Source organism: Uranotaenia lowii, chromosome 2, assembly GCF_029784155.1.
Source record: "Uranotaenia lowii strain MFRU-FL chromosome 2, ASM2978415v1, whole genome shotgun sequence".
Classification (NCBI taxonomy): Eukaryota; Metazoa; Arthropoda; class Insecta; order Diptera; family Culicidae; genus Uranotaenia; species Uranotaenia lowii.
Genome location: NC_073692.1, coordinates 61,125,708 through 61,138,130, shown reverse-complemented (window position 1 = coordinate 61,138,130; position 12,423 = coordinate 61,125,708). Strand labels below are relative to the sequence as shown.

The following is a 12,423-nucleotide window of genomic DNA, read 5'->3' as shown; positions in this document are numbered from 1 at the left end:
CAACCTTGAACATAACATATATTGAATAATATCCGGCTTTTAAAAGTAGGAAAGAAATTTTTCTCTTAACACCGAACTTTTGGAATTTTCCCGTTTGTTTTGGAAAAATACTATGTGTCTAGACGTTTCAATCCATAATATCACCCTTTTGATAGCAGAGCCTTCTGAGAGTCGTTTCGAGCTGCAAATCGCCAATACTGATAGTCTGCGTCCTTCCCTGCCATAGCTTGTTTTTTTCAGGAGTATTTCAAATATAGATGCGTCATTGTCATGCATAATTGTTTGTATGCTTTGGAAGGAGAAAGAAAAATTAACTGCTACGATTTTTCTGCCTCTGAATGCAGTTATGCATGGCTCAGTGAAAAAGAGTTAATTTCGGAACATTCACTCAAAGCACAATATTGTTTAAATCAAAGATATTGTGATTAGTGTATATATTTAGATCCATATTTAATGTTTTCGTAAATCACATCAAGCTAAGGCACATTAATACACAATTTAATGGTTAATTTAATAATTAATGGCATTTCGCTGAAGTATTAAATTCTAATAGGAAGAATTTCAAATGAAAGTAATGAAAATTTAAGCCTGATAGATTATTTTAGGATGCATGAAAGGTTTTGAAAATGAGCCAAGACCATTTTTCGCGCACTGTTTAATTGTCTAGATGGAGCAAAATCGATAGGGAGCTTGTATTGATCTATCTATACAATGATACATGGATGGATTGATGCACGTGTTTCGTACTCCGATCGGCCGTACATTCCTTTTTGTCCTCCGAGTTAGCTTCTTCTAGACAATAATACGGTCTTGTACGGCATGAAGTTTTCCGATAACACGCTCTTGGCTCATTTTCGACACCTATCATGCTTCCTTATCGAATCTATCCGTCTATAACAGTGGTTTTCAAAGTGGTCCCTACCGCCCCCTTGGGGGCGTTGAGGGCTTCCAGGGGGGCGGTGAGCTCAATTTTGAAATTTGGGGGGCGTTTGAAGGGCTCAGGGGGCGGTGAGGTCGTAATTCACATTTTCACAAATCACGAAACAACGTAGATTTGAACACGATTGAATTCAATTAAATTCGTCAGGACTCAAATTCTAATATCAAGAAATAATACTATTTTTACGGTGCAATCACCGGCTGAACAGTAATTGTATTCAATAATGCAAATGAATCGTGAATATAGAATTTTGTTTACCAATATTTAAGATACATACATGATTTCATATCAAAACAAACTAAAAAATCAGTGATTGTTTAGCAAATTTTAAATAGATTATAGTGTTTGCTGGAGGTTTGAAGCAAAATGAGGCCCTTGACGCCAAAAGGATATAAGTGAATAAAAGCTTTATCGAGAAAACTCGCTTTTAAGTTTTTATGTTTGAACGTTTTTCATATATTTTTTTGAAAATTTGCATTTTTTTCTCGGACGAAATAGTATGTAAATAAAATTCTGCAATTCTGAAAAACCACGAAATTTGGTTTGAAATATGAAGAATCGTTTGACATTATAAAATTAAAATGGACTATTTTTACACTTACAATACCCTATGGACTAGGTAGTCCTTTGGCTCTGAGGGCCTCATATAGATTTGATCGAATTTTGTGTTAAGCCTTACAACAACATAAAGCCAAAAGCTAATGGTTTTTCAACGATCCAGATTACCATTATTTTAAGATTATCCAAAAATTTGGCCAGGGGGGCGTTGAGCTCGAAAATTTATCAAAAGGGGGCGGCGAGTGAATAAAGTTTGAAAACCACTGGTCTATAATGTTCATTACTTTTGTTTGATATTCTTTCTATATGCATTTAATACTTCACCGAAATGCCATTAATCCTTAAATTAATCCTTAAATTAAATCACCGGTGATGATCTGTTAACACACGTCAATGTTGTGCACAAGTATGTAGCCTTCAGTTAACACTTGGGCTGTTTGGAAGATACAGCTCCGTATCGCCACCAGCCGCAGTTGGCGTTTTCTCCATCTGGGTGTATTCCGGGTTATGCGGTTTGGTCATGATTCCCAGGCTTTGCTGCAGCTGCCAACGGCGGGCTTGCCGCAGTGATTTGGTTCGCCGGATGGTGCGGGCCAACATGAAGGCACAAATGCTGCCCAGAATCTGCACGAAGGCCACGGTAGTTGCACCGGTCGCTATCAGGGCCGCACTCTGAGCCACAACCCATCCCAGCCGATAGTAGCAGCCATCTTCGAACGGAGCACACTCGTCATTTCTATTGTGCTGGCAACAGGACGGAGGCACTTCCAACTCTGTGGTGTTCAGGAAATTCTTCCAATCGCTATGACCATCGACTCCACAGCATTCCAGCACACGCTGCATGAAATCGACCGAGTCGGAAACGTACACATCTTTTTCGTATTTGGCCATGGACTCTCCAATCGTACGCCGAACCATCTCGCCGACCTGTCCCCGGAGGGCGAATGCCGATATGGCTGCGGCAATTTCCAGAATGAACAGCACTGCCAACATAACACCGTACTGTGAAATAAGAAAGATCCACGGTTAAGATACCTTAACTAAGATATATACACCCAAAAACTTACAATATTGATCATAGCCGTACTCTCCCGGAAGGCACCGAAGCAGCCGAAGACCGACACGATCATCATGATGAATCCGATGGCTACCATCAGGTGGGCCGGCGAGAAGAAGTGCGCATCGATGAACACTTCGAAGTCGCCGAAAATGGTTCCGATGGCCATGCCGACCGTCACCAGCAGGATGGCCACGATCTGGATGTTGGAAAAAAAGATATCATTTAATTCTGTTTCTACTTGTAAATCTAAATCTAAAATGTGGATCAAAGTGATGTTTGTTTTTGTTATTTTATTTGCGATTTTAAGCCTCTTGGGTTTATTCATCCTATTTGGAGGATCGAAATCCCTACCCATAGAGGGGGCAAGAGCCGTCGCCAATGGAGATATCCGATTACTTTATGACATATCTTGTCGCCTTAGTGGCGCAAAAACCGTTGAAAGACTGAGCAGGTCAGCTGTTGACAGACAGAACAGATCAGCTCAAACGATGGACTGAGCACTTCGAACAAATCTTCCGAGTCACGAATAGCGATGGCCAACAGAACCCGTATCCGTCCCTGAAATTTTTATTCGTTACAGTCCCTGGAGTATCAATTTGACATTCCTGAGTAAAACCAATATATTTATCTTGTTCCTCAACCGATTGTTACAAAATTTATAGTTTTTGAAACCTCGTAATGTAACTCAAATGTATTTCTAAGACAATATTCAGCTATAACACTTCAGTTTTCCGTTATTCAAAGTCTGATAAAGAAAAATCGGAAGACATGCTTTGGAAAAAAGACAGTAGATCAGCTATGGAAGTATATCATGCTATGAATTTCACTTAGTGTCCAAGAAAGCTTAAGTTAGGAGCTATAAAGCGCGAACACGAAATTATTGCAACACCAAAAATATAATTTTTAGGGTAGTTTTATTCATATAAATATTTACTTCAAAAATCAAAGTCAAATCAAAGTTAATCGATGCCTTGAGCCTTGAGTGTAAAATTGAACGCATTTTCGCTTGATGCTCTCCATCAAAGTCCATACAGGTTCATCCGGTACCAGTTTCTTTTTTTTTCCTATTTTCTTAACATCTCTTTCTCGTCTTTGACTGTCGTCTTGCTCTTCCGAAGTTCCCGCTTCATGATTGCCCAGTATTGCTCCACCGAGCGCAGCACCGGACAGTTTGGCGGGTTCATGTCAAAACAAAATAGACAGAATTGACCTTATACCACTCCAGGACACTTTTAGAATAGTGGCATGATGCCAAATCTGACCAGAAAAGCGGAGCTTCGTCGTGCTGCTGCAAGAACGGCAAAAAGCGCTTCTTGAGGCACTCAGATTTGTAGATCTCTCCATTTACTGTGCCCTTTGTCACGAAAGGCTCACTCCTCAGTCCGCAAGAGCAGATGGCCTGCCAAACGAGATATTTGGAGGCGAACTTCGACTTTTTCTTCTTCTTAAATTGAACTTGCTCGTGCCGGTAACAAACACCAACCCCGAAATTAACTTAAAATCGGCTTTTATATACGTTTCGTCGTCCATCACACAACAACCATATTTCGTCAGCATCTTCTCGTAGAGCTTCCGTACCCGAGTTTAAGCCGTCGATTGTTGCCGCTCATCGCAGTTTGGGAAGTTCTGTACCTTGGATGTATGTAGTCCAGCTCTCTTCTTTGCATTCTGGACGAAGCTCTGCGACATGCCGATCTTTTTAGCCACGGCTTGAGACGTTGGGATTTGCTTTAATCATCCGCTTCACCTTTCCCTCCGTCTTTTTGTTCTCCGGTCCCGGTTTTCTTCCTGTTCCTTTACCGTGGTCCAGCGCCAATCGCTCCTGGGACCGCTTCAACACTCTAAAGACGGTTGAATGGTGAATTTTCAACATTTTTCAACTGCCGCGGCATGCCGGTGCGACAGGTCAGGAAATTCCAGATCTTTGGATAGAATTTGTTCTCTCGACTCGCGTTGGTTCACCTCTATTTTCGTTGAATCGAAAAACACGACTTCGATTTTGACAGCATGTAAACAATACACATCAATGAGAAAGTATGTAAAATTTTGTTGATTATTACCCAATGGTAAAAAAGTAACACTGAACCTCGAAAATACCCAAACTTGAGAACTTTCCCCACCGACCTGAATGAAATTCCCTCTCTACAAACGGCTAGTCCAAAGCTGAGCTCTTTTAAGAAAACTCATCCCCCAAAATCTGATACCTTAGTAAAATAGAAACCAAAATAAAAAAAAAATATGGCAGGTACGGGAATCAAACCCATACCTGCAGTAGCAATGCTATTACCATCTCAAGATGCTAACCGCTCAACCACCGAAGAGTTGTTAGGATTGATAGCTACATCAACGTATATGTGAGATTATCTACGAATGAGGCAGGAATAAAAATTATTCCCTAACAAAACAGTTCTTCGTTTTGAACTTACCCCCCAAACCTAAATCTGCTACAATGAAGGTAGTAGAATCAGATTTCCCAACATCAAAAATCCCCTTAAAAATCAGTTATTCGCTTGAAGGGCAAGTTTGGCATATTTACAAGCTGTGACTTTTTCACAAACTGGGTTTGTCAATATTAAACTCAGGTTTGGGGAGTGGGAGTTCCCAAATTTGGGCATTTTTGATTTTCAGTGTACTCTCTGTTGAATGTGTCGCAATAATGTCGTGTATTTGTTACTTCATGAGAAAAAAATAATTATAAATTGAATTTTATTAACCCTAAAAAACCGCCTTTAGAAGGTGTTTACTTAAATAAGCATAAAATCAAAGCAAATCATTATTTGTACTTTTTTTAAGCAGAGTGTTTCAAATTATGTAAATTTATTTATTCATACAAATGGCCACTGTTCGATTGTTCTAGCAGTTGTCAAAACCCACACTCAAGAAAAACATGAGAAAACTAGAAAAGGTGGCATCCATTTATTACGTAACGCTCCTAGGGGGAAGGGAGTAAGCTCGAGCGTTACGAATTGTGACATAGGGGAGGGGGAGGTATGCTCATCGTTACGTAAGGTTTTGTTTTCTTCAAAAAATTCTGTTTTAATTGCAGCTATTTTCATGTCATCCCATGTTTGAAGGGGAAAACCAAATTTGTCAAATTTGTTAGCTTCAACGGCTTCAAAGCCGCAGTCCGTGGCTTAGAGGATAGCCTTCAAGTCTTCTAAGCCAGAGGGCATGAGATCAAATCCCGGTCACGGCCTACATAGTACACTTTCTGTGGGTTGGTGGTTTCAGCATTTGTAAGATGCTAGCCATTATATCTGCGAAAGATGTACGCTTAGAGTAAGGATGCCAGAATTTTTCAGCACGTATCCGGGCCGGACAAATCATGGCAGTTTTATATAAAAAAAACCTGGTAAAATCCGGGCATTTGATTTCAAAATTGACGGTAATATCCGGGCAAATTTTGTCAAAACCCAGACACTACTCAACAAAAATCAAGAAAGAAATGAATCAACATAAATGCTTTCTTCAAAACTCATCGACAGATTTTAAATCGTTGTTGAGGCTTCTTAAAAATCTTCCATGAATGTTTTTGCAAAACTTGCTCAAAAATTTAAAAAAAAATTACAACACAATTTGTTTTTTTTTTTCGTTTGATTTGCCAAATATATTGAATAAATCCAAGCAAAATCCGGTCTTATTTCAAGGCAATCCGGGCAACCGGGCCTAGTTTCAACTTGCTTCATTGAACAACGACCTGACTAGTTTCGACCAAAACATTGGCTCATTGAACAACTACCAGTTGACAGAAACCAGTAGAAACCAATTTCTACTTACGATTGAACGAAGCTAATAATTAGTTTTAAGAAGCGATCTGCACAAATATTAACTTAATTTATTTTGTTGTATGTCTTTTGCTTTTTCTTAACCTTTAAACCAAAAAATTAAAAAAAAATATGAGAAGGGGGTATTTATCAGCATTACGAAATTTTTAGAGGGGGGTGCATCGCAGCGTTACTATTTGTGACATACGGGGGAGGGGGTCAAGAAAGTGCATTTTTGCGTTACGTAATTAATGGATGCTGCCAAAGGACTTATTTTTCCAAAAATTATTATTTTGGTAGCGTTAGAAATCCTTGGCCCATGCGGCTACCCCAATGGAACGTAACTTTTGTTCGATAAACATTCCTTCTAAGTGGAACATTTTTAAAAGTCAAGTGTAAAGTCTGTTTCACATAGAAAGAGTATAGACACTATAATTTCATATAGTCTGGCAAAAAGAATGACGGGAGCCAATCGAACTGTCATTCGCGCGGAGCCAATCGAGCATTCAACGATAATGTTCAAGCTCTTCATAACTCACTTCAGTTGCAAAATAAAAAATAGTTTCTCAAATTCGTTTAATACCATGCAGTTTTGATCAATTCAACTAGAAATTGCTTTTGAAAAATATATTATGCTTTATAGGTGAAAAAATAGTGAAAATTATGCTAAATAACTTTAGTTTATGTTAACAAAATGCCAGAAAAGCTTTGTGATTCACAATACTTCAACCATGATTTTCCAATATTTAGAAAGTTTGCTCGATTGGCTCCCGCGAATGACAGTTCGATTGGCTCCCGTCATTCTCTTTGCCAGACTATATGAAATTATAGTGTCTATAAGAAAGAGGCGACTTTCATTTACTGCAGCGCCCCCAGTTGTCACATCGCGAACCTATTGACAGTGTTTTGATCCGGATGGTTTGTTTACTTAGTGGTGAAAATTTCATCAAGATTGAAGCAGTCAGTCAAAAGTTATCGACGATGGAACGCGAAAGGCGAGAGAAAATTCTGCACACTGACGTAGAGAAACCGACGTGGTCAGGGGTAAAGATCGCGAAATTCCTGAAATATCCAAAATGGACTGTTAATTCGGTGCTGCAACGTTACCGGGAGACCCTTACGGTGGATCGAGCAAAACAAACCAGGCGTAAAAGTGGAACATATGACCGGAAGCTGCGAGCAAAGATAATTCGATCGGTTCACAATGATCCTGGAATCTCCTTGCGTGATTTGGCGAAAAAGTTCAAGACGAACCACAGTACAGCTCGACGAATTTGTTTGCGAGAAGGCTTGCCCGCTTGCGGTAGTATCATGCAAGCAAACACCCCAACAGGACGCTGAAATAAAACCTGGTTGCCAAAACAAGGGCAAGGAAGTTGTACGAGAAAGTGTTGACCAAGTACAACGGATGCATTTTGATGGACGACGAAACTTACGTCAAAATGTCGTTTGACGATCGATCGATTTTGTTGAAAAAAGTATCAATCCATCAAACTGTTTCGTCCAATCGAGAAATATTGGGCAATAGTTATGGGCAAACTGAAGAAATGTGGCAGAACCATGAAAAAACCCGCTCAAATGGAAAAGTGGTGGAACAAGATGGCGAATGAGGTTACCAGCAGTACTGTGCAGAAAATGATGGGTGGTATCACAAAAAAAGTTCGAAAATTCATCCGAAAGCTGACGAATGATGTTTATGTATGTTTTTCCATAAAGTGCAATAAAAACCCTACAAAATGACATTTTTACTTTTATTGTACGTTATTTCTTTGCGGAGAAATGATCTACATATTTTATCTGACCGGATTCTATGTGAAACAGACTTTATATCGGCTAGGAAAAGTTCTAAAGCGTTTTCGTGTATTTTTTTCGAGCGTTTTCGTGTATTTTGTAATAATGTTTTCCCGCTTTGGGGGGGCGATTGATCATCCATACCTGATCTATATTCCTTTTTCCAAAGAATGTTTGTTTGGAATTTTTTCTTAGACTTAGTATAACGGAAAACTGAAGTGTTGTAGCTGAATAATGTCTGAGAAGCATATTTGAGTTATATTTCCAAAACTATAAATTCAGTTGAGAAACAAAAGAGATAAGGCACACCGGGGCAAGTTCAAACGGTTTTCACCATAGTTCAACTTTCTCGTGCCCTAAAAAAACATGCATATCTTTAAAAATTATCAATTATTGTTAGCTGCATCACTAAAATGGTTCTCAACAAATTCCCATTGAAAGTGAAAAAATGAAAAATGTTGGTAAAAAGCAACGTCACTTATGCGAAAAAACTTCTAAGTTTGCCCTTTGCCTTGTTTATGAGGGCAAGTGCAAACGCTCTGCTTTTTCTAAACTTATTCAAAGATGCGTGAGTGTATCGTTACAAAAACGAGTTTAATACATGTTCCGGTACGTTTTTTAAACTTTTTTTGATATATTTGCTGTTTTTCTGCAATATTAATTAATTACTTTTTGGAACTCCATTTCTGCTGACTGTTGTTTTAAGCAAAATACCTTCATTTACTAAGGCAATGCGGAATTTTGAATATCCGCTTCAGATACAACACTTTGGATACCCATTCTGACCATTCTAATATAATGCTGAACCATTTTTGAGATGATTTTTTTTTTAAATGGCTGATGTTACATGGCTTAAAGGTGCGTTTGCACTTGCCCCGCAGTGTGGATTGACAAAAGTGAATATTATTTTCACAATTTTCAGGGTGTACTGAAAATTTATTATAAATTTTCTGCTTTTACTTAACTATTACTCCCAAACACTCACCTTTCAACAAAAAATCGGATTTGAATGTGCTTTTTGTAGCCAAAAACAGCAAAACGAAAACACACTTTTAATGTCGACCCAGTGAACATTTTGGTCTGTATATTTCAGTTGTTTCTGAGATATACACACTGTTGTACAATCTGAAAAAGTTGTATAGAATATTCTATATGAGCCTGTACGTACCAAAGTGGAGGCAATATACGGACCAAATTTTGCTCATCTTGAAAATATAAAACTTTGTATTGCGTTTTCAACAATTTGATAGCAACTTTGCTTCGCATAAAATCTTAGGATTGTACAACTTACAACTTTTTATTGCCTGCCCTACAATTTGATTACAATTTCCTTTTGCAGGTAGCCTAAGGTTTGTACAACTTTCTTCGCCATTTAATACAATTTATTGTTACTGTATCCCAAAGCAATTATATTTTTCCTTTATGACGATTTTACTAAGAATCGCCGTGAACATTAATACAATAGAATTTAATGTTTACTGCGAAAAAAAATTGAACCATATGCAACTTTATGTGTCTCTTTTTCCTCAGTCTCGAACTCACAACGTTCCGATCCCTGTCCTTCGATACTTCCTCGGCGCCTTTTTATATTGATACAAACAAGCCAATTTGTTCATGTACAGTTGAGAGTTCCGTTTAAAAATCAGTTGATCGTATAAAGTACCACTGACTGCATCATTTCGGACTCCAAATCTATTTATAGATGCCGTTTTTTGATATACAACTTTAACCTATCTCATCGACGATTCTATTACAATCGATTAATTGTATTCAGCGCTGTGCGATCTTAGCTAGCTATTTACTGTACTGTTAAACAATTCGACAATCTGCAGATTGTTTAAATTCCATTATACGATGTTCTTACAATTACTGTACGACCTTTCATGGAAATAATATGTCATCATAGATCGCAAGCATGAAAGATTGCTTAGTTGTACAGTGGGATATAATATTGAGCTTTACACAATTCTACTGGAATTCAAAACAACTTTTGTGATCTTTCTATACGATTATCAAAATATTATCGTGTATAATGAACTACACAAACCATAAACGATAAAATATAACTTGGTTTAGCTACAACATGATGTTTATACAATTCCAATCTAAACTGGATGCTTTTACAATCTACAATGAACATTACTTTACGATTTCTGTTTATCTAGAATCATTTATCACCGAACGGGGTTTTTTAAGTGTCGCCTGTATTTTTGCAAACGCCGACTGTATGTGCCAATTTTTTTTTCATTTTTAATTTTTTTTTCTTCTAAATTAAAACTGCCTTCATTTTTGCAACATAATTCGTCCAGGATTTCCAATTTTTGCAATTGTTGACATAAGATGATTACGATATTACTAAGCATGGGAATTGCATTATTAACAATTATTTACCGATAAAGTTTATCTCAATAAGCAACTTTGAATGACATGAATGAATAGATTGTTTAAATTCCATTATACGATTTTCCCTCAATTACTGTACGACCTTTCATGGAAATAATATGTCATCTTAGATCGCAAGCATGAAAGATTGCTTAGTTGTACAATGGGATTAAATATTGAGCTTTACACAATTCTACTGCGATTCAAAACAACTTTATTGATCTTTCTATACGATTAACAAAATGTTATCGTGTATTATGAACTATACAAACCATAAACGATAAAATATAACTTGGATTAGCTACAACATGACATTTATACAATTCCAATCTAAACTGGATGCTTATACAATCTACAATGAACACTGCTTTACGATTTCTGGTTATCTGGGGAGTGCGTACTTGAATTCGTGTGTAATCAAACAGTGCAGTGTTTTTAGTGAAAATTTTAAAGAAAGTTTAGTTTATCTATGTCATGTCACATTGTTTGTTTGGGCCTAAACAACAACTCCTAGAAGAAGAAACATTTTTTTTAATTTTTTTGTAACAGAGGAAAGTTGATGGTTTGAACTTGTCCCGAGTTTGCACTTGCATGTGCCTTATAGCGGTTTTAAGCGTGGAGTGACAAATTGACACTCAAGGTCTGATTAGGGAGTTTTTTCCTGGGCTTCCATATTGACACTCAAGAGTGGATTAGGGTTAAACTAAATGCATAGAAAAACCTCCTTAGGAAACCAAACTTTAAATCAATTCTTCAAAATTCATATAGTTTTCAGTTTTCAGTTTTTTACCTAACAAATTTCCAATGACTATCCTTTTTAAAATAAAGTTTTAACTTCATATTTTCAAACCCCAAAATGATAAGACTTATTCGATCATTTTTACAACCAAACCAGTAAGATTTGTTAGAGAGATTGATTGATTTCCTTTTATTTTTTTTTTTTCATTTCGTCCTACATTTCATTAGTTCTAAAGCAGATTTATTGAATGAACAACAGAAGAGATACCTTCCATATTGTCTCACAACACTTTGCGCTACATTAGATTAGATAAGCTAAGCCCATTATTCCCTTCGAATGCCTGTTATCGCAGTTATTCGAAATGATTCATATATTTTTTATCTGGAGCATCGGTTACATTTTTTAAATTTTAATCTGACGAAATACTCACCAAAAACATGGTATTTATCACAAATAGCATGTATTTGACGCATCGCATCCCCATGTTGAGATCATTCCGCTCCGTTGCCATTTTACTCCAATCACCTTAGCTATCTCGATCGAATCTGTTTTCAATGGGAAACGAAATGAGATCACGGTTAATGATGTTGGTTGATAATTATTCAACTCGGCTTTTCTCAGACTCAGAGAACGTAAACATCGGAAGATAATGTCTACGGCTTTCGAAAAGGCAGCCTCCCGCAAGGATATTCCTTGTATCAACAGCAAGCGATAAATTCTTTAAATCTGCACAAACCTCAATGAAAAATATTTTATTCTACTCCGCACAAAAACCGACACGTAAAACAGTAAACGCTACCCTTGCAAGTCGCGAATGAGCTTTGTTTTCCCTTCTTCCGTTTCTGGTGCTAGGCCCAGCGATTTCGTTCGCGCGGCTTGGCTGATATCTTATCAACCGTGAGCCGTGATAATTGATAAGAATTATTAGTAATGTCGGCTGGTTCTCTTATTCACCCTCACTCAATACATACACGGAAGGGATCGACGACGACGTTTGCTTGGCCTAGGTAGAACACTTGAAAGTTCCGCGGCATGCAGCAAACACTCCGGGGTGCATCAACATGGTCTTTGTTGGGAAAGCAGAGGGAAAAGCAGCTTAACTTTTTTTTAAATTTTCATTGTCAATTCATTCTGAGCTTAATTTGGGATCACAACTTTAAATTGCGTTTTCTGGCCTTTAGAAGCCGTT

At 37.6% G+C, this 12,423-nt stretch overlaps 1 protein-coding gene across 2 annotated transcripts; it reads right to left on the bottom strand.

Moving 5' to 3' along the window:
- Positions 1-428: 428 nt before the first annotated feature.
- Positions 429-12,108, bottom strand: LOC129746119 (CD63 antigen). Of its 2 annotated transcripts, none has more exons than XM_055739603.1 (4): positions 11,971-12,108; positions 11,665-11,779; positions 2,566-2,754; positions 429-2,500 (listed from the first exon to the last, which is right to left on the bottom strand). In XM_055739603.1, exons 2-4 carry the CDS (start codon positions 11,743-11,745, stop codon positions 1,916-1,918), a joined length of 855 nt encoding a protein of 284 aa, XP_055595578.1. In that variant the 5' UTR covers positions 11,746-11,779; positions 11,971-12,108; the 3' UTR covers positions 429-1,915. The 2 variants fall into 2 exon arrangements, with proteins under 2 accessions (XP_055595578.1, XP_055595579.1); XM_055739604.1 differs by lacking the exon at positions 11,971-12,108 and adding an exon at positions 11,842-11,862.
- Positions 12,109-12,423: the final 315 nt, after the last annotated feature.

Coding starts and splice junctions, on each gene's coding strand:
- LOC129746119 (XM_055739603.1), bottom strand. CDS start 11,745: ATGGCAACGGAGCGGAATGATCTCAACATGGGGATGCGATGCGTCAAA. Junction 2,755..11,664: donor TGATAAATACCATGTTTTTG/GTGAGTATTTCG, acceptor TCCAACATCCAG/ATCGTGGCCATCCTGCTGGT. Junction 2,501..2,565: donor GTACGGCTATGATCAATATT/GTAAGTTTTTGG, acceptor CTTATTTCACAG/TACGGTGTTATGTTGGCAGT.